Genomic DNA, 26,162 nt, shown 5'->3' with positions numbered 1-26,162 from the left:
AGATATCCAAAATTCCCTCAATAAGAACTTTGACTAATGCGTCAACAAAATGAAATGGAAATTTTGAACCTGATCATAAGTTCAGATTTCCAATCTGGAAATCAATTTCTATATTTGCATATTTAAACACATTTGAAGGTATCAGTTCAGGAAACTCATACAAATATCATCTGGGGAAGTTTTGTTATTTCTATTAGTTAAACTTTTTTGTGTGTGTTTTCTTTTTTAAATATTGGATCTACTGAAGAGACCATGGGGTTGACAGGGTTAATTGCCATTTTTGTATTTTACATTCCTTCTGAGGTACAGCAAGCATTTTTTTTAAATGTATATATCATATTGTTATTTTTATTAAATGGCCAATAAAATATACTGTCAAGTAATTTCCCTTTATCATCTTAATAAGCCACTAGGAGGAGATGTAGCTTAAAAGAAGAGTTTGAAGTGAAACTCAACAGTTGAGTACTGATATACTGTGCACGAAGCAATTCCAAGACCATAAGTGGAAGTAAACAAATGTTTAATCGCATTGAACAACTGAGTATAAATAAGAACATTATGTAGCAACAGAAATTTTACAAAAGAGAAATAATGTGACAGCTTCTTTTCATAAAATACTTGATAAATGCACCTCAAATGCAACAGATGTCCAATAAATACATATATGTCTTATTTTAGCCCATTATCTACAAAATAAAGTACTGTGCTGATAACATGAATAAGTACATTTGACCTGAGAGGCCAGTGAAGCAGACAGATAATATAATGCAAAACGTGCAAAACACTCTTTGTCTGAAGTCAGAATCGACTTGTTTGAATCCATAAATCAAGAACTAAGTAAACAACAGATCCCTGAACCTCCTGGCTCATCTACACAGCACACACTAACTGGCTCTGACTGAAGCCCCTTGCAAATTACCATCACTTGCAGCATACTATGCTACATGCTATATCAAAGAACTGGATAGGTGAAAGCAACAGTTTTAAGGCTTTCACTAAGTGCTACAAAACATTCAAGGACCTCATTTCATCTGAGCCACCTGCCTGCTGGAGGAAGGGGTAGGAAATATGTTAGCCATTAGTAACCATAGCCCTGGTGATAGCCATCCTGGTAACCATGTTCGTATCCATGTTGATGGTAGCCATAGCCACCATACTCATCCTCAGGGCAGCGCATACCCAGTGACTGTTGGATGGCCATTTCCTGTCTGCGCAGCTGCATAGAGTCCACCAGGTCATAGATGATAGCCATGGACCACATGGGTGAGGGGTACCAGGACTTAACATTGCCATCCTTCCCTACCAGAAGCATGGAGAAGTATTCCGGGCTGATCTGGAAGTAATTCCTCATGTCCTTCACCAGGGTGGCTGACAGCCCTTCACGTTCCACAGTAGCACTCCCTGGATGGAGCAGAGACTCGGGTTAGGAGTGGAATATTTGAGACAAATTTTTCTTTCTCTCTTTCCTTTTTACAGCAGAGAGAGTAAAGCCATATTCCTTTGCTGGTTTATTTGACATCAACTGTATGTCTACATGCTGAGCTCAATTTTTTAGCTGTAGTATGAGGAAACACAGCTGTTTTTAAATAAAACAAGTACAGTGAATGTGAAGTATTTTGTGTCTCATAATGTGTTTGCTACACATGCTTGACCCACAGTTACACTAATTCTTTTTTTATGAGAGAAAGCTCTTACCATTGATAGGATACAGTTCCAAGACTCCACCCATATCCAGCGGCTCTGTTCCGACCAACCTCAGAATGGCAATGTGCCTCAGACCTATGTAACCATGACAACAACAACCACAGTCACAACACACATCAGAAAGAAGCACATATCTTCCACTAAAAGTCAGACTGCAAACAAGGACATTGTGTCTGTAATATGCTGACCAAATGTTTTTTATCCTTTGCTTATCTCAGCTGATTTCACTGTGCTTGTTTATTATTTGAACCATCCTCAGCACAGGTTTCTAGGTAAAGGGAGGAGAACGTGGTGGTCCGGAGAGTCCTGCCAAAGAGCTGTTTCCTCTGAAGCGAGAAAGCCCACATTAAACGCAGGAGAACGCAGGCTTTACTTGGTGAGAGCCAAGTGCTGAATACCAGGATCAAACCTCTCAGGCCTTCAGCCCAGTCAGCAGGACAGGCCTTTGTCTGGGGCAGGGAGGGAGCAGCCGTGGGTGCCAACCCAGCCAAGAGCAACACATTAGGGGAAAAAGTGCTCAAAGGCCCTGGTGTGGGCCTGCTGATAAGCAAGACAAACTTTTTATTCAGTCATCTCATGGAAAAAGAGTGTACAGACATACTGATGTCACAAATGGGTTTTCTGATAGAGAGACACTTCTTTTGTGAGCTGTAAGTAATTGCTTATTTCAGTGGTTAAAGCTAGGGATGGTAAGTTATTCTGGAAGCATTTTTGTTATATTTGTAGAAAATCTCTTGATCATCACAACAGCAATCAATAAATCAAATGCTATGACAAATACGACAAAAGAAATCAGTATCTGTAGCCTCTAATAAGCTCATCCCAGCGTCACATTTGGGTCTTATGAAAAGATTGGAGGGCTACCTGTCGGTCAACCACCGTACGGGCTCGTGGCATGAAAATGGCAGAAACTGTGTGGCTTTTCAGAATCTAGCTCACTCTGTATCCAAGGAGTGGGTGAGCAGCAGCAGTGGCACTCATTCAGCAGCTAACTGAAGCACAAAGCACACAGCGCCTGAGCCTGCAGCAGCAGCACATCCCTTTTCTAGTTGGATTTCAAAATGTAGCTTGCTCTTATTGGTTTCATAATGAAATGTGCTGTGGTTCATTAACAAAGTATCAAAAAGACACCTGTTAAGGTTGCCAAGTTGCAAGAATACCTGCTGCTGTTTTATCTGTTTGACCACTTATCTGTGAGAAAAGAGCCACAGAGGAGCAAAATCCTTTCATTCATAACATTTACATTTCCAAATTTTAGGGTTAGGTCATTATTTTAGGAAAGAGGCCTTTAGATATTCTTAAAAAATCACTCAAGACCCCTGAAAATCTTGTTTTTGCTGACCTCCAGTGGGTGTGGTTACAGGTGCAACAATGCACACTGCTCACCACACCCAATTACTATTCGCTCATCATGATGCTGAGTGTGGCAGGAGGTGACACAGGTTTAACAGGGCAGTAGAAGACAGATTTTCAGCCTGGTGTGGTTAAAGACAGGAACTGGCCATAGTGTCACTGACTGCCCATTTCATTGTTTGCTATAAAGACACAAGAAAGATGAAGAATCACTTCAAATGGTCATGAGAAATCCATGAAATGAATGGCTTTCTCCCTGTCTAATAAATCATGAAGTATGCAGCTGCAAATAATAATAAATTGTTGCCCTGGTGAAATGCTCCACTAATAGTCTAAAGACAGAGCAAAAATCCATTAGTTACAACCTATAAACCTCTACAAAGCATGCCATATCAGAAAGCGGTACTGATATTAGATCAATGAAGGCAGTCGAGTAAGTTAAAATTCCTGTTGAAATTCTTGTTTAACATACTACAATATAGTAGTACCTTAGGGGCCTTACAAACCAGGCGGCTTTATCGAAACAAGAGTTTGTATATCCAGAGTCCTGAGTCTTCCACTTGGCAGCACTAGTTTTTTTGATGTTGGTTTCTTTTGCCTGGCACCCTTGTGGTAAGTGTCTTTGGCCCTAGTTGTTGTGGTGTTTCTTGCACGTTGGCACTAGTCAGCTCTAGACTGCAGCTTGTTGGAAGGATCGGTGGCCAAGACATTGCTGAAAGAAATCACTCCGACTGGCTGTTTAGTCTAAGTTTAGCTTGAGGTGCAGGTGGAGTGAAAGGGAGTCTGCCACTACAGTATCCATGATGTCACTCATCAAAGTGAAACTCTCACCAAAAAGCAACCAAGGCTTTATTTGTGATTGAATATGAGTCAAACCTTCGTGTAAAAGCATAATTACGACGAAAGAGGCACTTTTAAGATTTCCCGTAGTTTAGTTTTCGGGCAAGCTAATTTTCGATAGAGTGCAGGGACACTCTTACGCTAGGATCAAAATCTCTATTTTTAAAACAGTAAGAAGGCTCGACACAACATGAAACTTTGCTCGTAGTATCACCAGGGTCTCCACACATCAACACCAGCATTGAGAACATTGTTTGTGTACACAGAGTTTACTAAAAAGAGAGTTTTTGGACGACTCACATGAGTGGTAGCTTCTCTGGCGGGCTGCCGTTCATGGCAGACAAAAAGTGTCGAATCCCGAGCGCAACCTAACAGGAAGGAGATCCAGCAATACTCTCCTTCCTGTTAGCAATGCTAACATCAGAGTGCCCCTGCACTCCATTGAAAATTAGCTTGCTGGAAAAACAAAGCTACAGTCTGCCTCTAAAGTGCCTCTTTTGTCGTAATTATGCATTTTACACGAAGGTTTGACTCATAAACATTCACAAATAAAGTTTAGGTTGCTTTTTGGCGAGATTTTCACTTTAAGTGCGGTTTCTCCTTATTTTTCACCTCTGCCACTGTCGTACGCAACTGTCCATCTGACATGTTCTTGATTAGAGGTGGCTATAATGGCCAGAGTGGTGGAAAAAAAACTCTTCTTCATTTTAATAACTGTTTTTATATCCTCATGCCACTTCCGGTTTCCATTTTGGAATGACGAATACAGACTACTGCCACTTTATTACTGCCACTATGGAGAGGTATTTCATACAAGCTAGTTGGCTGCCGGCTGCAGTCTTTGCTGTGTGTTCAATTCCAGCTTTTTATTTTGCCAAGACACAGCCAGACATGAGGCTAAGCAACTGTCAGTTTTTTTCAATGCTAGTTCTTTGAGGTCTGGTGTTTATGGGGCTTAAGGCTCAAAGGTTTTAAAATCTAGTTGAATGTGGGCATCACTGGAATTAAATGGCAGAAGGTACAAGAGTCAAAGTCAGAAATGTGACAAAAACATATACGTCCCCAACCATCTTAAGCCTTTTGAGAGAGCACCAAAGAAAGAGGTAAGAGTGACGAGAATTGTAAGAAATTTTGAATTGATATGAACGAGACTGGAACACGAGTTTCAAATAAGGGAGAAACTCCAGATGACAGCATTTATTTGGTTTTACTGAGAGTTCACTGTGGGCTATATAAAGTTTACATCTATCTCAAGTAAATCTGTTAGACACATCAGCTTACTGAAATTTGCAAAGTTTAGATAAATCACTCTTTGAGATATACAACTAACTGCAAAAATTGACTGACATGCTAAAGAGGTCAGTGTCAGAGAGAAAAGAGCTCATCAGCCTCAGACAGAAAACGTCTGTCATCTCTCTGCGCACACATCTTACATTTTCTCCTGGTAGGTCTTTTCTAGGAGGTTAAGCATACTTTGTTTCTGGCTGCAGTAACAGGAAATTGTTTGGAGCACAAGAGTGGAGCCACTCTTACTGTCTCATAATTCTGGTTTTGAAATTCTGGTTTCCTGTTTTATTTTGCAATTTGTCTTGCTTTTCGTTTCCTCCAATTGTGTCATTTCCCCTCCTGTTTTCTTGCTGTCCACACCTGCTCTGCATCTCCCTCTTTAGCCTTTCCCCCCTTCCTTCCCAGCCCATCACCCCCTTCCCTGTTTTCTTTCTGTTTCTGCATTTTACAGTTATTTCCCTCACCTGTGTTGCTCCACTGTGTACATATAGTCTTTGTGCTCCCTTTTGTCTTTGTCAGTTCATTCTGTCACACTTCATGAAAAGATGAGGACCCAAACATAAAGATACACAGGAATCAGGTAGGATAAAGAAGCAAAAAGGCTACCTTTAATAACTAAAACTGAAATAATCTAAAATTTAAGACGTGCAAGATGGCTAAATACAAAGTAGCATGTAAAAAAGCAAAGCAAAAACCAGAAAACAGATTAGACACTAGAAGACACTGGAAATAACACAAGTGAGAAACACTGGATGCTAACATCCATTTTTAGAATCATTTTAGTCTATAGTTGAACAAAGGTGCCATACTCTTCTTAATACCTCTGGAAGAGACACTGTCAGCATGCCAAGATTTAATGTTGAAAAATGATTGTTTTTTGAGGGGAACTGAAAAATAGCATGAAGATTACAGGAAAGTGAGTTGACTGGCCAGTTACGGGTTAGTTTTGGAGTGACTCACCAAGATTGCAGGCCTGGCTGCTCAGGCCATACAGCTGCTGCTGATAGGCCCACTCCTCGTCGCTGGGGGAGGAGATGATGAACAGACGACGTCTCCAACGGAACCTACAATCACAGAAACTTTTAGCCTGGATTTAAATGGCACTTTGCAGCAGTGAAAGCTCTGTTTTAAAACAAGGAACTTGTGCTCATACAGTAACACATCCCTATACTATTACTGCCAGACGGTGACAACCCTGAATTATGGTCAAAAACCTGCCAGATCTCAGCACTGATCAAGAGCTGAAATTCAGCTCTCCATGGTAACAAAAGACAGCCTGTCCAGTTGAGACATCTAAGGGAAAAATGTGATTGCAATGATTCAGCCTTGAGCTACAGCAGTGTTTATGCTATTTTTAATATCTGTGGAGCACACACAGTCTGCTGAAACCTGCCAATGCTGCTTCTAAATGGTATAAATTGTGGTCCTGCTGATTATTGAGCAAAGCAACAGATGTTGGACGGGGATGGAAACAATCTGATGGGACCACCCAATAATTCTACCCACAATGGTTTTATTAAAGTCAATTCCACTGAAGCAGAGACATACATATACAGTATACCCTTTCAGGTGGTTGGGAGGTGTTGTTATGATGGGATCTTTGCCAATTTTCAGCCAGCTTTGTGTCACTACAGCGTTGGTCGTATATTCAAATGTACAATGGTAAACCCTGAGCACCCTACCCTTTGTCCGATGATGTGAATCATTGGCCAAAAGATTTTAAGGGGTGTTCAACTACATATCACAGCTCTGTATGGGTGCATCAACTCTCTAACCTTTATTGAGTGAGTGTTGTCTCACAAAATTCCAATCACTATCAGAACTAGGCAGTGCTAATAAACTATCAACCAAGATCCTGTTATTACACTGCCAGTTTCTTACCTAAAATGTTATCAGAGACAAATTATATTTTTGTTGAGTTCCAGTAGAGAAAGTTTGTGAACCTGGCACGGCCACCATATCATTCACATATTGTGAAAACGTAGGCCACACAAACTGTACAACAAGGCACCGTGATCCTCTTCATTGTCTATTTCGCTCTTAAAACATTCTCCCAAACAGACTCCAAGCCAAAAACCAGGCAGCACCCAACTGGCAGCATGTTACCCATCAGTTTTTGACTGTGGAGTGTTTATTGGTCCAGTGTGGTGCAGTGCATTCTAGTTATTGTAGGTTTTCAACCTTTTGAGTAAAAGGGAATACCACAACCTTTTTTCTCTGGCACCAATTTCAAAAATATTCAATCTTTCTACTGCATAGACAGCCCACTTTTATGCTGAGTAGCAAGATACTTTTAATCAACTAACACGGTCTACAAACATGGAGGGAGTCTAGAAGTAGGGCCTGAGCCAGCTTTACTCCAGAGAAGCTCAGGGGCTTTAATGTTTGCAACCAGATGCTCCAGATGTTCTACCAGACTCTTGTTCCGAGCGCCATCTTCTTGGCTGTGGTGTCCTCGGATGCAGCATCAAAACAAAGGACGCCAACGGACTGAACAAAGGTTGTGCCAGGATACTGGAAAAACTGCTGGCAATTATGGACAATGTCAATTACTACTTAAGCATTTTATTGTATAAAGTACATTATTTTTTTCTATTTTTGTATTTTGATTGTATTTGTACTTGAATGTACCTGCTGCCATGATATTTTAATGTCCTTTGGGGATAAAAAAAAGTTATCTTTCTTCTGCGATTTAAGCAAAACTTGCTGCATCAATATTTAAGACAACAGCGTGTATCTAACTGTATTGCAGCAGTTGCAGGAAATCATCAAACAGCAATGACAGTGAGCACAAATACAGGTCCATAAAGAGTGTTATAAGGAGGAACTCTAATCTCAAACAAATCCAATATCTTTAGGAAGAATTGGAACAGCAAGCCAGACCTGACCACCCAAAACTGGTGTTCGACCACAGTGTGCTCTTGTGGCTGGATGGAAGTTCCAAAATCTTGTGGAAAGTCTTCCCAGATAAGCAGGCCATTACAGATCCATATTGGTGCAATGTTTGGGTGTCCACATACGTTTAGTAATGCATTTAAAATAGTTTGAAACAATTGTACCTGGAGAGGAAGTTTTCCAAGGATCTGGGTTTATCCTCTTTCTTGCAGACAACCCCATCCCTCTTCTGCTGCTCCATCTCTCGGATACGGGAGGAGAAGGTGTCGATGTAGTCAAACACAGCCTTCATGGCGATGGGAACCTCATAGGATTGCTGAAAAAAGAGCAAGAACCAGTTAAACTCTCCCAGAGGTTGATTTGAAATATGGTGCAGTCACAGGATAAATAAACCAATATGCTCATGTAAAAATGACAGAAGATATGAATATAGCATTCTGTTGCTTCAAACAATGGTGAAGCTGTTTCCAATAAAGGGATGAAGTGAAGTTTGGGACAGGCTTAGCAGATGTGGAGTGGGCTTGGCTACATCACAAGCATTGTTCATAACTTCTGGGAAGAAAGCACACAGCATCCCATTTAATTTACAAAATTGCTGAGCATTCTCAGACACATGCAATAAATGGAACAGAGCCACACACTCTCACACCTTCCTCAGGATATGCTGAATGTGCTGCACAGCTCGTTCTCACTCTTTCACACCTCTCTCCACTCTGCTGCCTCTGCCACTTTATGTCTCATGCCCACACCCACATCCTTGCATGTTCACAGACTTCCCTGTCAGCGCCTCTGTCAGCAGAGAGCTGAACACTGGCCTCTTTGATGAATCTGTTCAAAAACAGCCTGCAGATTTACCCTGGCATGCACACACAGATACACACAGACGCGTTGGGCAAACGTCATGTTGTATGAATTAAAACAGTGTTTTAGCGAAGGCAATGTGTTTGCAGTGCAGGACAAGTCAGTCCACATTTAAAGAGAAAGAGGAGATGAAAGTTTTGGGCAGATGGTAGTGAAACTGTAAACAGACAGTGCAGACAAACAAACCAACAGTGGTGCTGTGAATAACGCAGAAAATCTTTATTTAAGGGAACTCAGAAGTACAACATTAAAAAGACTAACCATTCTAGGGACTAGCTATAGAGGGAGTTTCTTTTTGTAACTGATAATGGTGCCAGATTGGAAGGCCAGAAGTGAAACTTCCTGTAATAGGGGGCCATGGGCCAAAAGCAAAATCTTCTGTCTAATAAGCCTGCAAGTCCTTACCTTGACTCTAATGTCAGTGTCGGTGAGGACCATATAGAAGTCCTCATATGTCATACTAAACTCTTTCCTCAGCTCTGTGATCAGATCCTGGTTCACCAGGTCCTCCTGACGAAGACCCTTCATAGGCTTGTCATTTTCTGGAGAAGAAAGAGACAGTGGTAAGAAACAGTCAGACAGTTTGTATTTGTCAGTTCACACTACTCGTGTGGAGTGAGGTGGAGGTAAATGAACAGGGAAGTTTTTTTTTTTAATATTTCATGTAAAGAAAATGCTTCCCATCCCATGAAATATCATCATACAATAACTTGTGACATCTCAGCTCTTTCTCAGCGCTTTGATATTTTTACTCCCTGACAAAGTCTTTAGTCATGAGACAGTCAACTGTACCATCTGACAAAAATACATCTCTTACATAAGTACAGATGTTTTGATTTCCCATCAGCTGAACCATTTTAACACAAACACAACGTGAGTGTTCAGCACACATTGTATCCAAAGTAAAATGTGTTTTCCAGTGCTGAGCTCAAAACTCTGAAAAAAACTCCTCTGAAAAATGACTGTGACATGACAGTGAAGTCGACTCGGAGTGGAAACATGCAGAGTGAAACAGGGACACACTCCTCAGAGAGCAGCTTTTATAGACCGATATCTTACAGGGTTGAAATGTACTGCTGCTGCCATTTATACAGGCCAAAGCAAAAGCCTTTAATCACCACTCCCTCCATGCACGTTTGCATAGCACACAAACACACACACACACACACACACACACACACACACACACACACACACACACACCAATCTTTCGTGAAAACGGGTGCAGATCTGAGCGCAGAGTTGGTTGTGCGACAGAACACATGTGTGATTTATGAAACATTTAAATGACAAATTTAAAGTGAATTAAACTTGTTTATTGTTATTTGGCTGTAAATGAAATGCTTTATTAAGCTATTGTAAAGGTTTAAAAACATCAGATTGAGATTTTATAATGGCCATCCAAATAATGTTTTGATAGCCACACTTGGGAATCATTGTTACAAATAAAAATGTCTCTACTTCCTAATATTGATGTCCGCATCAGCCCCCAGAAATACAGTATCAGTCAGGTAAAAAAAACAAAAAAACAGACCCACATGTTCCACATAGAACCCACGCTGTTGACCAACCAAGCAACTGAAAACTCCAACACTATGAGGTCACCCTAAACTGAGGGAGGGGCAACACTGAAAGAACCAGTTGTATACAGTACATAGACACACATACTGATACACACACACACACACACTGAACTTCTAGCCGGTGGGTGGAACAAAACTGTAATCAAGTTCTATCATGGGTGGGGGTGAGTGACGTCAGCTCTGTACTTTTCTCAGCATTCCATCTGGGAAAAACCTTGTTGTCATGTGGAGTGACAGACTCACAAACTTTTACTAAGTGGGTTTGCATGTCCGGATGTTTACACACAGGCGGGTTTGAGATCATAAAATGTCTCAAAATATAACTGGCTGCCAAGCACAAATGACACAGCACAGCTCATAAAAACAGCAGTGTTCGTTCCATTTGAGCAAGTCCTGAGCAGTTTAAACAAAAACTGTGTGTGTGTGTGTGTGTGTGTGTGTGTGTGTGTGTGTGCGTATGTGTGTGTGTGTGTGTGTGTGTGTGTGTGACTGTTAGCTACACATCATCTCTACAGGAAAAAGTCTTGTTTGTAATAATAAACAGGGAGGGTATATATTCAATGGTCGCCCTTCTCCTCTGATACATGTGATACAGACAACTGCACTGCTGACCTCGCTTTTTAGCAAAAGATCCACAATCCACTCTCACCACTCAGTATACAGTAAAAGTGTAACATTTCAAAGTGATATAAAAAATACGCCACATGGTTACATTCACATTAACGTCACATTAACGAGTACAGAAGAAAAGGATTGCAGGAGTGAGAAGTGAGCTCTGTCCAGTATCACCTGCACAGAGGAGTACACAATACTGTGGCTTTGGCAGAGTCGGTGATCATTCTGAATGTTATACTTGGAGCAGAGTTCGCTTCTGAAAGCCTCTACTTTGAAATCATGCAAAGAAGGTAAAACAAGGACAGGACAGCAGACGTGGCAAGAGGCACCTCTCCTGGCCTCCCTTTCAGTATGGAGCACATTCACACAGTAAATTTTCCCTGAACTTCTGTAGCTTCAATTGACTGACAAAATATCAATGTTCTCAAGCCACTGACTGCTACTGAGTCTTAAGATTGTAGTTTTTTTTTTTATAATAAATCTTCATTGAATGTTGTTAAACATACAGTAACTGGAACAAACTCTATGTCTTTTCCAAATTAAAGAGCTCCTAGATGCTATCTGGTATAGTTGGGCAGTATGGCCTTTAAATAATAATGTAATATTTTTACACTTTATATTGACACACAATATACATCTCAATACTTTGAAATCTCCCAAAAGCAGTTCATACTGGGAGGCAAAATCCAATAATACAATACTGTAGGTATGACTATTGATACCGTCATACCGTCACAAAAATAAACATAACAAGATTTTATTGAATGATCATCAGTAATGTAGTTGTAATGACTAAGTGGGTAAAGGCAAGTATTAGAACTGTCTGGTATTTTTTAAAGTTACATCACTTTACTGAGATGCAGCCTTTACATATATTTTAATATATAGGAATTCTGAATTAAAATGTCTAAAAGTTGAGCAGACCTTTGTTGTATATGTTGATGATTTGTGTACTTAGCATTATCCCAAATGTTGCCGTAAAGTTTTCTTTGGGTGGCTGTCACTATTAATTCAAGGAGAGAGTCAGAGGAAGGAAGTCAGCGAACAAGACTAGATGTAATGTAAATAAAATCTAAGCTCATATGTGAACCTTTTTGAGTCTGAGTCACATCAGATGGTTGTTTACCAACAAAGAGAGAAACTCTTAGGTCTCCATACTGCTGAAGTCTCTCTGTTTGTTATGACTGAGAGACCCCTAGTGGCAGAAATGGCATACTGTATTTAAAACCAGGAAAAGAAAGCACTAATGGTATCATCAAACTCGAAGCTGATACATAGTCCCATTACACGATAACGCTATATATTGCATATGATGCCCAGCCCTAGCTCCCACCCCATTCATTAGCACAAAGACAGATGCCATTTGATGATAAAATGCCACATTTTGACTCAGTTTGGAATGACTTCTGCAGACTGAGAAGAGGAGAGCCAAGTGCAGTAGAGCGTATGACTCAGTGACTGCTAATCACACTGTCTAGTGAAGGATGCAGTTGCCTGACCAGATGGAAGGCTCTGATGGGTTAACGCTGATGTCTGAGAGAACTGACAATCATGTACTGCACTGAGACAAGCAGAACTGTGTGGGAGTTACATACCCAGCTGGTAGTGGTCAATTTTCATGGTGGAGTTGGTCAGGGAGCCAAAGATGGTGATGATGGAAACTTTCCTGATGGCCATTTCACACACAGACTCCAGGTACTCATCCCTCTGCTGAACATACATACTGTTCTCCTCACTGGGGGACGTAATCAGCTGGAGGGAGAGAGCGCAAGGGCGGTTCCAGTGTCATGTATATGCAATTAAATACACACACTTGTGCGCGGAAACATACACACACACGCACACACACACACATACAGATACACACAGTGGGCTGCAGAGGTGGTGTTTACATTAACCTGCAGGCGGAGGATGGGGCATATTTTCCCAGCCTGCCCACCGCACTGCTGTGATAAGAATCTGTGCTGGCTGCAAAACAGAGACACAAAGTCTGTTAGCACACAGCTGTGCAGCCTGCCAGATAGCTGGAGGATGGCTGCTCCACATAGTTTATGCCGGTTCACATTACATACCACTACGGCACATACAGCCATTGCATTAGAAAGAGCGTAAAGGAGTGAATCATTTGCTGCCCCAAAGCACAGTAGTGTTTACTGGCTTGTTGACTGGTACAAACCAATCAGCAATGTTTTACGTATCCAGATGTTGAGATTCTTTGGCTTTTATGCTGCTCTTTCATTCCAGTACTCTGTTTTGGGAAACAAAATCCTTCTTATTGGGGGTTTAACATCCTGTAGATCATCTCAACCTGCTCTACATTCCCACATGTTCAGTGATGGAGTCAAAGGCAGTGACCAGCAGCCTGTTAGAGAGTCAGCATAAAGACTAGAGGCAGTGGGAAACAATCAGTAACATTAAAGCTTACGGTTTAATTTCAAATAGTGCCATCCACTGGAACTTTTTATAGTCTCTACTGGCTGGCCATAGACTTATAATGAACACAATGATAAGAAAGTGCTGTCTGTCCACTCACTGAGCTCTCAGTAAGAAAGCAAATTAAAAACCCAATCAAAGTGTTGTTTTAGAACTGGTTTGCATATGTACTAGGAGTTGGTAGATAACACAGTTTGACAGTTCTACTGTATCTGAGCACTAATATTTCCCTCTGACTGAATCCTCAAACAGGAGATTTGCCAGGAGACAGTGGGTAGTAAGTCTCTGATGAACTGTGAGTTATGTCATGCTCTCACCAGCAGCCGCCTCCTGTTCTCAAAGTAATCCAGGAAGGAGGCCAGAGACCCCTTCGGAGGGGGAGTTGGCTTCTTAGTGGGCTTTGGGTAGTCATCTTTTTCAGTGTACTTTAACATCTTCTTTCCATTTTTCTTTCCACCGATCTTCCCCTCTTTCCCTGCTTTCCCTCCTCTCCTCTCTGCTTTCTTGGCAGCCTTGTCACCCTTTTTCTTCTTCTTATCAAGCTTATCGTGCCTGCCCTTGACCTTCTTGGTGGGACTGATGTCAGTAAAGGTTTCTGTCTCCTCAGGGTCACTGACTGTTGGCTTGCTGGGTTCATACTTGTCCTCATACTCATTAGTCAGCACCTGCACAGATAAATACATGTTGTTTATGAACATTTTTATATCACACAGTTAGTTTCCTCATTAGAGCAATACCCAGTTCACAAGAATATTAAAGGAATACATTACCAAAAATTAAAATTCAGTCATTATCGCTCCCCACACAAAAGCACCTTTCCAGAACCATATAAACTCTTTAACCAAATAGCTTGTTCTAAGATGATGAAGAAGAGTATAATCCTGACAGAATCTTCATCAACGCACAATCTGATAAGATAAACCATGTCTGGGAAAGGGCAAAGCATGATGACCCTTAAAGTGACATTTTAATAGCAAAAATGTCACAGATTCAAAAGGAATAGTCTTTATCCATATTCCTGTGCAAATACAGTGCATTGTGCAGTCAATCAACATAAATGCAGCTACATTTTATTGATTCACCTTCTCTCCCCCGTTCTTCTTCCTGGTAGGTTTGATCCTGGAGGGTTTATGTGTGGCAGGTACCAGCTTGCGGCTGTGTGGATCCCTGTTGTCTTTGTCAGTGCGGTTATCTCCAGCTGGAGTGGTTTTAGCAGGGTATCTCTCCCTATCTCTGCGGTTGTAGTAGTAAGGATCAACAGTTGTTCTGGGGGCTGGGAGCCACAGGGCTGTGGTGTGGGCTCTGGTTGGTCTCTGGGTGGTGGTGGTGGTGGTGGTGGGTGGGAGGGTTGTGGTGGTTCTTCTGGTGGTGGTAGTGGTAGGTTTGGTGGTTGTTGTAGTTGTTGCTCTGGTTGTAGTGGTGGGCCGGGTTGTAGTTGTTGTGGTGGTCACTGTAGTTGTTGTGGTTGGTCGTTTAGTTGTTGTGGTGGTGGTTGTGGCAAGTGTGGTTGTTGTCATGGGCTTTCTTAATATCTTCTTCCCTGGTTTTCTTTCGACTGGTGTATCTACTGCTCCATTAAACACAGATAATAGATACAAGATTTCCTTCACATACTATCTGTAATTCGATATTATCAAATTAGTCCAACAAAGTATGACTTCAATTATTTTGTCAAAATGCATTCTGGTGTGAAAATCTTTTGTTATTTCAAAATGACCATTTTCAGGTGTTGCCAGGTCTTATACACACAACAACACACCTAAAATATTTGAGGTAACACTTCACTTTACAGCTCCAGAAATGTAATGGTAAATAGATGGTTACTAAGCAACATGTTGGAAATATATTTCAAACACCAAAAATGATGACAATAATTACCTGAAGATTTATTGTAAATTTCCCCAGCATGATTTAGTAATACCATTCAGCTTTTTAAAAAAAACACAAAAAAAAAACTTAATAAACAGCTGGTACGTCCTTTAACAGACCTACTTTTCTGGAAAACATCCAGCTGGTTTCCACTGTCTGTGGCTCCACCCAGTGGCTGTTATTTGATTTGCAAGAATCCACCACTCCTGGTGCAGTACAACCAATCAGAGCCAAGGGGAGAGTCTGAGAAGTCAATCACTTTTGTGCATAAGCTGTTGGCAGACTGCCCTCACTCATACAGTGCATACTCAGCAGTGCCCCTCCTTCAGTGACCAGGTAGTTATGATAATGTTATTTTGTGTTCAGGACACTCTGAAGTGGTTAAATTGGTTTAGAGAAATAATGTTACTCATGCCTCAGAGACGTAGCATGGCGTTGCAGCGGGTAATGATTAGCTGGTAACTCCACTTACCGTGATGTGAGGAATATTGGTTGTTACTACAGTGATCTGCATGAGGAACTCGTCATTGTAATTTAGTTGTTTTGGTCAGAAAGAGAACAATCAGTGTTGTTGTTGTTGTAATTTTGAATGTGCCATCTTGGTTATCTGGTGTCCTCTGTTACCGTGGTTACTGCTCTGTGGGGAGGGGCTTTGAAGGCAGGGCTGCGGCCAGCAGAGAGGAAGAAGGAGGGACCTGGGAGCTGGATCATTCAAATATTCTGGCCACTTTTCCCCCAAACTCCAGATTACAGCTTTAAATCATGTTTTCAATACATTTTAATGTAAATATTGTCGAAATTTCAAGTATGTTGCTTGGTAATCACCAACTACTTACCATAAAATGTCGTAAAAATTTGAGAAAATGTATTTTTTTTTCTCCATCATTTGAACTGTCCCTTTAAATATATGGCAATGAAGAACTTCCCTTAAAAGGTGTGACCCATGGTTCCCCCTACTGTGATCACTGTAAAAAGTATAAATGATCAACATAATTACCTGTGAGTGTTCCCTCCTCCACTTGGCCCTCCACACCTGCTCCTTTACACTTCTGGACAAAGCCCTTCTGTCTGAGCTTCTCCAGCTTCCTCATGGGGGACTGGTCAATCACCTCATACATGGCCTCCAGCCTCACCGGGTAAGGGTACCTCTCCTCCACCTGCAGGGTCTTCTTCAGCAGCACCATCCCAAACTTACCTACAGGTCATCACATCACTGGTCAGATTTGGATACAAACAATGTCAGGTATTGTGGCGAGCTGAGTGTGAGGTGTTTGCTGCCTCTGCTAACATTCACACATGATTTCTGGTGAGGATCCCTTGAGAAGAGATATAACTAACCCACCTTCTCTTAACTTGATCTAAACCTGAGCTGCTTTCCAGAAAGTAAATGAAGTCATGACTCGAGAGGAAAAACTCAAAACATGCAAAAACTCCCTCAGGACCCCAAACACATTCTTGCCTTTCTCCAGTTTTAGGAAGCTCATGAGTCTGGGGATGAGTGCTGTGTCCAGCGGCTCCTCCATCACCTTCCCCTCAGTGGTGATCCTCCTCACCCTGCCCCCCATCTCCCCCTCCTGATGAAACATGACAATCTGGTGGACATGTCTCTCGGCGAGCTCGCAGTAAACATCTGGTTTCAGTAGAGACATCATCAGTCGGTAATAGCCATCTGAATCATGTGGCGCTGAGATCACCAGGACGCGGTTCTTCCCTGCGAAACTTGCCAGCAGGTTTGGTGACCCGGCGCTGCTGGGCATCCGGGTGACCCTGGCTCTCGCTCCTGGTGTGCCCTCATCTTGCAGCATGGCCAGCTGACGGGGCAAGCCGATCTGCCCGGTCCCCCTTCTCCTTGGCACGACACCCTGACCTTCTGCGCTCTTGCCCTGCACAGAACCTGCCCGGGCGGAAGCTGGCACACCCTCCTCGTCAGCCTGCACATCTGCCCCGTCCCTGGAGCCGTGCACCGCGATCGCCGAACCAAACCCAGGACGCACACGTCCGACGAGGGGCTCTTTGTCGGCTGCTCCCGACTGGACACGTCCGAGTCTTGCGCGTCTGTGCAGTGACCGCTTGAGGTGAGTCTGTTTGTCGGCTTCACCTGACCATGTTAGCAGACATATCAGAGCTACGCCGAGTGTAAAAGCCCTCCGCATTCTGGCGAGGTGTCGAAGAAAGTAACACTCACTGCGGGAAGGATACAGATCCAGTGGTGGAGCCGCGATCCAGGCGCGCCTTTACTGCATCTGTGGCTGGTAATCAGCTAATTAAAATTGAACCCAGACAGTGAGCAGGGTCAGCTGCCACTGATGCGTTTCAGAGCATGCCTTCTGCCGAGGAGATCCACTTCACTGTCTGCTCCTAGACAGACGAGGCGAACGATAAGAGAAAGACGAGATTGGTGGTGGGTGAACAGTTTACATCCACAACTTCATCGCGGCAGCACTTCCGTTGTCAAAGTATTATAATCCCTGATCAGGAGGGAAGAGCATCTCTTTTATACAGACACGTCAAACTCTCGATAAGTTCCTCAGCCCCCAGAGGAAATAACATGAAGTTCTGAACACTCACTTAACGTTTACATCCTAATAAGTTAACCTATCCACATGATCTTCAGGTGTGGCTTAGATCCATCGAAGTGTGAGGAATCTGAGACAAAACGTCAGGAATCTGCGCGGACTCCGCTTCTCCCCAGGTTCTCCTTGGCAAAACGGAGCTTTGGAGGCTTTCACAGAAATGTCCAGTCCAAACCTCAGCCTCCGGACTCTTGGCGACGCAACAGCAGGACCTGCCCCGGGACTGTTCGCTGCCAGTCCAGTACTGCAACACCCACCTCAGTACCCGAGCTTCTGTCCCTGCGCTGGGACAGTTTTAGGTTTCACTGAAGCGCAGCGCACTAAGAAGCTGACTCAAAGTCAATATGTCAGGAAAGTTAGACACGCTGCCCCCCTGCTGGACAGATTGCCGGGAAGAGAAATGACCATAATCAGACTCAGTGTCAAGTTCCTCCTTTACAGCCAAACAGAGAAACGCCCCCAAGTCTCACTCCCATCCTCCATGGTTCCCTCTCTCTCTTTCCCATCCGCCTCCAGAGAGCTGCTCGTTATTTTGGAGCGCTGTGTCCACAAAGACATGATTTAGAAGGAAATGCAGCGCTGGTGTATATTTAAACTTAGAGGCTGACCCTGCATTTACTTTTCTCCTAACTGAGAACAAAGAACAACTGAATGTTGTCTTTGCCTGTTTATTGCAAAAATAATGTAATTGCAGTGACCGTCTTTGCTCTCGCTGGCGGCTCTTTGGCCAAAATCAGACTCTTTCCATTTCCTCTAAGAACGTTTCCCAGTTTGGCTTGTAATTAAGGTCTGAGTAAAGGAAAGTAAACCACTCGGTCTGAGCCAAATCCACTCTCGCTGCAAATGCAAAACACTGTATGATATGAGCCACTGCTGCCTCACGCTGTGTAGCTGCTAGTTTATTTAAAACGTCTGTTTCCACCTGCACACAATCTTTCATTTTAATATAATAACCACAGCTTGTATTATTAGAGAAGTCCCATCACTTATCCTCTTGTTTTCTCCCACAGCGCTGCAGGTGACATTTGTCAGTGGTGAGATGCAACACTGGATCTGAGTCATCCCGAAACAATAGTTAGTCCTGAGTGATGCTGTAAATTATTAAAAAACAATTGAAAGCATCTGAACTGTGAACCAGCGACACACACTACTTCAGTCTAAATACATTACATTACACAAGACTCACCACTTGACCACATAGGCCCTGTTCACACTTGGGATCATCATACATTCTGATTGATCGCATCACAAATGGACAGCATTAAAGCAAAACTCTCGTCAAAATGCTTTTTGGGAATGTACCCGAGTCAAACTTTCATTTGAGACTCATTTTCAGTGGAGTGCTACAGGGAAAATACTATGTTAGCATCAAAATTAATATTAGCTATTTTTTGAACAGTAAGAAGGCTCGACACAACATGAAACTTTGCTGGTAGTATCACCAGGGTCTCTACACATCAACACCAGCACTGACAACATTGTGTACACAGAGTTTACTAAAGAAGAAGGTTTTTGAACTACTCACGTCAGCAGATGTTTCTTCCACTTGCAGCCGTCTTACCAGTCAAGAAGTGTCGACCTCCGAATGTGTTTTTTTTCCATGTCCCCAAAATCATCTGGAGGCAGCGACCCACCCCAGCAGCAAGGTTTAGGAGCTTTACTCTCCTCCCTGTTACATTGGGTACATTTGGAGATCGACACTTCTCGACGTGTTGAATTTTACAAATTAAGTCAACAGTAATCAATATAGGCTTCTTCTTTGTTGCCAGAGCATAAAGTCCCCAGACTCCTTTGAAAAAATAAATCACTTTCTTTTGTGAGTTGTTGAGTTAAGAGAAATTTCGTAAACTTTGTGCAACGTTTTCTGCAACACATTCTTAACTATCTTGGCCTTGTTGTAAATTTGACAAATGTAAGACATATTTATTTTTGTTTACAAGATATTTCTTTCCTTGTGAACAATGCCATGTCTGTTCGTCCCACTCTTTACATGTCATATTTGCATATAGAGCAGGGAAGTGAGATCCCTTCCATTTGAGAATCATGCTGAGATGCATGTTAATGCCAGGTGTGAACTGACACCTTTAAGCTGTTCGACTGATTGGATCACACCATCACACCAGGGAGTCAACACATAGTCAGCTGGCTACTGGGTTGTGTCTAGAAAACAAATGGAAGTTGTACAGTTTATATCAGAGGCACAAGAAGGTTTCCCAGACAGTGGAACTACCATTGAGTAGATGTGTTTTTGTATGATGGGAGCAGCAAAGGGGCCGCGAGCATCCTGTGCTCCTCCTGGTGTCAGCAGATATTAACAGTGTGTTACTGCTCATGTGATTTAAGCATTTTTGGATTCAAGTCAACTAAATGACAGAGGCAGTACTCCTGCTATGGTGGGGCCAAACTTGCCAAGATGGGCTTGGATATGCTTGATCTCTCTCTTTATAGTAGCTTGTTGTGCTGTAGCATTACACAGAGCACTGATTGCTGCATGCATTCTATTCTAAAGTCCAGAGAGTATCTATGGTGTACTCTGTAATTACATTCTCTGTGTGCAAAATCACTGCAGTCCTCTGCCCACTACACTTCGCTCTGAATGAGCCAGAGTGCAAATCATTCCCAGGACTGCCAGCTGAACCTTGTATTTTACTTCCATCAGATATTTATTACGTTGAGACAGACCAGTAAAGACACAGAAGTGGTGGTCCACATCCCATGCAAGTACAGACACATACATGAGGGAAGCAGATGTGTAGGCCATAGAGGAAGTTTAAGATGCAACTTAAATGTTCTGCATGTGGTGTTCACCTGTGCAACTGATACTGATCCATTGACCCTGACATCCAGCAGAGCTGATAAAGTGTTCATTCATGTTGTGAAATTTTACAACGTGATTTTTTTTACTAAGCAGGTCACAGGACATGATAGGTGTGGCACATACTGTGTATGAGATCTGTATCTCTAATGCAGCGTTCCTTTTGTGTCCACAATGTTTTTTTTGTCGCTGTAACGGGAACACATTAAAACTGGGTTTTGAGTACATTTTAACAATATGAAATGTAAAACTATTTTTAATGGACACTATTGTCCTACAAAGCACAAAGGAAATGGTGGAGATGCTCACAGATGGAAAATATTAAAAGAATCTGCAAAAGGTTGTGAGACCATGGAAAACCAACAGCACAGTATGAACTTGGGGCTTGGAAAATCAGCTTGTTGTTTCTGTAAAGATCAACTTCAGTCTGATTTACATCACTAGCATAAGTGTCAATTTCCTGTTTTGCTACTTTTGTAATTTAACTTTATGTATTTTATGGAAAATTCCTACACAGGATGCTGTGAAAAAGATCATACAGTAGATATTTTATGGTATCAGGATGCAATATGGATCTTTGCACAGTCCAGGACTGAGTTTTACTTCTGCTGTACCACCCTTTTTCTGTTAAAATCAAACTCTTTACTAAGTCTGGCGTTTTAAACCCATCTGTCTATTACATGTGCTGTTCAAAGGGTTTCTAATTGAGAATGACATGTCTGAAACCTCACTGACAATCTGTCTGAGATTTAGAGCGCAAAGGTCCACATAATACTCACATGCCTCACATAACAGTTAATGGGGTGTAGATGAATGGCAGCCTGCATCATCCATTATTCCAAGATGGTCTGGGTTCAGTGGATAGTTAACCCTATCTTAGACTCTGACCCAGTATATAAGAATGTCTCTGTATTTTTGAGGTGTCAGACGAAAACATCACCCATTCAAGGCATTTCAAGGACAGAAGAAATCCTGCTCTTTCCAGAGTTTGAGATTGAGAAATTTAGACATATCTTGTACATCAACTTTGCCACCGTCCAGCCTGCTTGAAACAGTGTCCCGCACTACAGTAACATCCTGTCCTTAATGAATTTTTGTTGATGCAGCACATCCAGTCTAGGCCTCATACATAAACACGATGACCTCTGACCCTGCCTCTTGAATTTTGAACTCTCCTTCTATTTTATCAGCCTGCTGACAGGTCAGTGAGAGAGTAACCTGTCTCTCAGTGAGATTGTAACCTGTAACCATGCTACACACAGACACATTAAGACACATAAGTGCACACAGACAAACCTGTCTAGATTTTGACTGGGAATTCCTTAAACTCAATAATGACTGAGTGGACTGGCCTATGAGGAACCAGTAACCATTAAGATATTTACATTTAGATTTGCTTTTGGGGCATTTAGCAGACGCTTTTGTGCAAAGCAACTTACAATAAGAAGTACATTTGTCACAAGAGAGAAACCACAACATATCACCGGAAAACAATTGTCAAGCCCTCATCTGAGGATCATAGCTGCTATTTATCAAAGATTCTTTAAGTGCATATTAAGTGCTATGACTGAAGTGCTAACGACACGAGCATACAAGTGCATACATTATTTATTTATTTATTTATTTTGGCGGGGAGTGGGAGGGAGTCATGCTAGGCAGGGTCAAGGTGAAGTCTGAACAAATGAGTCTTGAGTCTTTTGCAGGAGATGGAGAGTGTTTCTGCTGTCCTGACCAGAAGTCCATGTTCATATGGTGACCATTTTCCACTGACATCACGCTCTGGGAGGGAAGCGCAAATGTCCTAACATTGTGTTACCAGTTGTAAGTTGTATAAATATAGGGAATCTGACAAATGATTATCATTTCACAGCGTCTTGATGTCTTCATGCTACATAAACATAGAACACATATAGTTATTTATATACCTATATGCATAAACAGGTAGTGCAATTTTCTTCATTTGCGTCTGAGTTAGTGTAAACAGCAGTAAAAAGCGCTGAGTTTGAAAGTGAAACTGTGTGGCCTGAGTCTAGTCAGCTGTCTGAATGAGCTGCTGTTCTGAACTCCAAACCTGCACTTTATTCTGCTGTGCTGATGAATGTATTACCATTGTAGTGTAATACTTGTTTTCACAACAGCCAAAAAAGGGCTTCTGGCTGTTATGAGCGATCTATCATTTGCTGTAGGCCTTCCATTCTACTTAGAACAGTTCAGTATATATGTAAGGTACAACAGGGCACATTTAAAATACTAGGTAGAACATTTTATTGATACAACATTACTTACTGGCTAGAGACAGTAATACAAGAGATTGCATTTACGTAAAAATAATAACTGATTAAAGAGGTCAACAGTGTCCTTTAATTGGCATCTGCTATATTCCTCCCAGCGTACTTCAGAAGTAGACTCCTTGATCAACGCCACCAACACAGTTTTTAACATGGAACTTAATGAAAGAGAGGAGCTGGTTTAGATATAAAAGGGGAGTGCTTACACGTGACTGCAGTAACCTAATGAATCTCATATGTCATCAGTGTAGCTCTGCAGGAACATAAAAACTATTTGACTGAGCAACACACAGTGGTTGTTCCAAGTCTGACTGACTTGAGTGGGAAGATTGTTCTTTTTAACTCGCTTTATTTCTCACCCTCAGCCCATTGTTCATTTTGAGGTTGTGTCCTCTATGCAGTACTGTTGTTTTCCACCTCAGCAGACCATTTCACATGTGAAAACACAGAGCAGCTATGGAAGTATGTGAGTGTGCATATGTGTGTGTGTGTGTGTGTGTGTGTGTGTGTGTGTGTGTGTGTGTGTGTGTGTGTGCGTGCGTGCGTGCGTGTGTGCGTGTTGATGGCTCCTGGGTGAGGAGCTTAATCCCAACCACCAGTGTATTGCTGAGACCAGAGAGCCCATCCATTCCTGTTGTGCAAGCACTAACAGCATGGAATGGAAACCCAAAGGAGACTATAAGAAAGATTTACAATATTTTCTTTAACATTTTAACTGTTTATATTGTACCGTAGAGGGAGAGATAGAGAGATGAGGCCGTGGCCAGGAGAAGTACCTGAAAGTCTTCACAAGAAAAACAGCAAATGCTGCAGTTCAAGTTTTGTTTCTGTTTTTTTTCTTATGGCTATGTTATTATGATACTTAACATTCCACTTTGAAGATGAGCTAAACCAAAGTTAGACCAGTCATCAGACTGAATTTGGGTTTTACTGTGAATTTACTATTTGCATTACTGAAAAAATTACAGATGTGTATGATGTAAAGTTAATTATGAACAATTCATTCTGATCATATTTCATTCTTACAATCTTATTTGCTGACTCCACAGTGTTGTGTGTGTTTTATTAAAAACACACCAATTAAATTATATGTATGCATGGTCTCTTTTTCATCATATAAACTAAACAAATGTTCATATTTTCATCTTCATCAGTTCATTTTTTGATAGAAAAAGGCCAAAATGTAATTCATTTTTGGCCATCAGAGGACCTTTTAAGGGGTCCAATGTACAAGGATGAAACTATAAGAGATAAAGGAATTATAATATCGGCATAATTTGGTGGCATTTAAAAACTCTGCAGAGAAAAAGCAATAAAATGATTCTCAGTGCCAGCTCTCAGGTATTAGATCTTCACCATTCTGAAAAAAACCTGTAATTATATCAACCAACATGGCAGACAACCTGCCCATTGAGACATGTGAATAGATTCTTCAGGGAAGTTTGCCTAGCTAAGTAGCCTCTAAGTGTGTTAACCCACTGCTGTCTATATTAGCGTGATTATGTTCACATGTGAAGCAAGCTTGGTCCGTCGACCTCCTGGCTGTGACTCGTTTCCCCCGAGCTGGACCGCAAGCCTATTCATCATCTCAATACTGAGCCTTTCATGGGGTGAAACATCATGGAGGGCCTGTGGTGTAGGAGGACAGACTATGACTCAATCCCCATATGGGACTGCTCAGGCCATGGCTTCCCAGCTAATGACCTGAACATGTGGGACTTTCAAATCCTACTTGTTCTGTTTGCTTTGTGAAGCATAGCAGATACTATGTTGAGAGAAAAAACTTGTTTTAGGGCAGACTATAGGCTCTATTGAGGTCTTCTTACCAAATTAGCTAGCAGATGGTGGCAGCAGAACGCGTACTATTTAATTACCTGATCATATTTAGTGTTGGTCATCAGAGTGAGCACTTTGTGAACAGGTGTGGCGAGCAAACACTCATCTTCTCAACATATTCAGCCAACACCAAGCTAAACAAGCAAGCTAACCTTAGCTAGCTTATTACTGCTAGCTACTGCTATAACTGAGGTGGCTGAAATGGATGGCATGCCAAGCGAGCACAAAGCTGTGTCTCTGGGCTAGGCAGAGGGGACAGGCCTGGTGAACAACTGTGGACTGCCCCTCCACATGCGACAAGCTAGTGCAAAACAAATGTTACTTGGCTTTGGAATGGCAGGTTTTGCCACAATATTGTTGTGAGCAGTGTAATATAGGAGCTATTTGTTGTACATTAATGGTGTCACCCTCAGCTCAGTGGTAACATTCACTAGCAGTTAGCTAGGCTCTCATCCATCCGTAGTAGCTTACTTTACCAGTATCTGCTGGCAGGTGGACTTGGGTAAAATAGAAATAGTTCCCACATGAAGCTGCACACAACAAGGCCTGTTAATTAACCAAGTCATGGTTGCTGCTAAGAGACACTGCTGTTGAGTTTTGAGAATGTGTTTTCTGGCGCTTTGAACACCACAGACTGAGTGCCATCTAGGACCATTATAGTTCAGAGAAGGCAGACTTCGCTACAGCTGATATCCCCAAAACTCTGCAACTCACATTTCAACTATTTAGATGGACAAATAGCACCAACAGGTCATGGCTACACCACAGGTTGTAACCACACCACAAGAGTTCATCAAATGTATCTGTTTAAACGTTCACCTCCAAATCTGTATCTGACAGATTTAAGGGAAAACTGAATATACTGTAATTCAGTTAGGTGGTGTATAATGTGGGTGGAGTTGTGACCACTTCAGCAGAGCATATTGCAATGAGCCACATCCCCAGACTCAGCAGGACAAAGCACATTCCTGCATTGTATTAGTTTTGAACAAAAAGGGAGAATAGAATGTTGCCTGATTTATCTTGGGTATAGGATTGACTCACTGAGACCACACTGTATCCCATATCCATTCCATGTGCACTTTTGTAACTGATATGCTAATGGTTTTAGTGCAGTGAAAGCCTGGAAATGTATGAGGGAAGCTGTGGAACAATAACAAAATGATCTTTGAAGAAATAGGAAGCCATTAAACTGGCACTGTTGTGAATT

The 26,162-nt window shown here is 41.9% G+C and overlaps 1 protein-coding gene across 1 annotated transcript; it reads right to left on the bottom strand.

Moving 5' to 3' along the window:
• Positions 1–503: 503 nt before the first annotated feature.
• On the bottom strand, positions 504–18,431 carry ccdc80 (coiled-coil domain containing 80). Its single transcript, XM_037110260.1, has 10 exons — positions 16,900–18,431; positions 16,438–16,635; positions 14,654–15,138; positions 13,889–14,236; positions 12,734–12,890; positions 9,346–9,482; positions 8,244–8,395; positions 6,145–6,248; positions 1,696–1,779; positions 504–1,401 (listed from the first exon to the last, which is right to left on the bottom strand). Exons 1-10 carry the CDS (start codon positions 17,591–17,593, stop codon positions 1,079–1,081), a joined length of 2,682 nt encoding a protein of 893 aa, XP_036966155.1. The 5' UTR covers positions 17,594–18,431; the 3' UTR covers positions 504–1,078.
• Positions 18,432–26,162: the final 7,731 nt, after the last annotated feature.

This window comes from Acanthopagrus latus, chromosome 9, assembly GCF_904848185.1.
Source record: "Acanthopagrus latus isolate v.2019 chromosome 9, fAcaLat1.1, whole genome shotgun sequence".
NCBI classification, from domain to species: domain Eukaryota; kingdom Metazoa; phylum Chordata; class Actinopteri; order Spariformes; family Sparidae; genus Acanthopagrus; species Acanthopagrus latus.
Note: the sequence above shows the minus strand (reverse complement) of the source record. Positions and strands in the feature narration are given on the sequence as shown.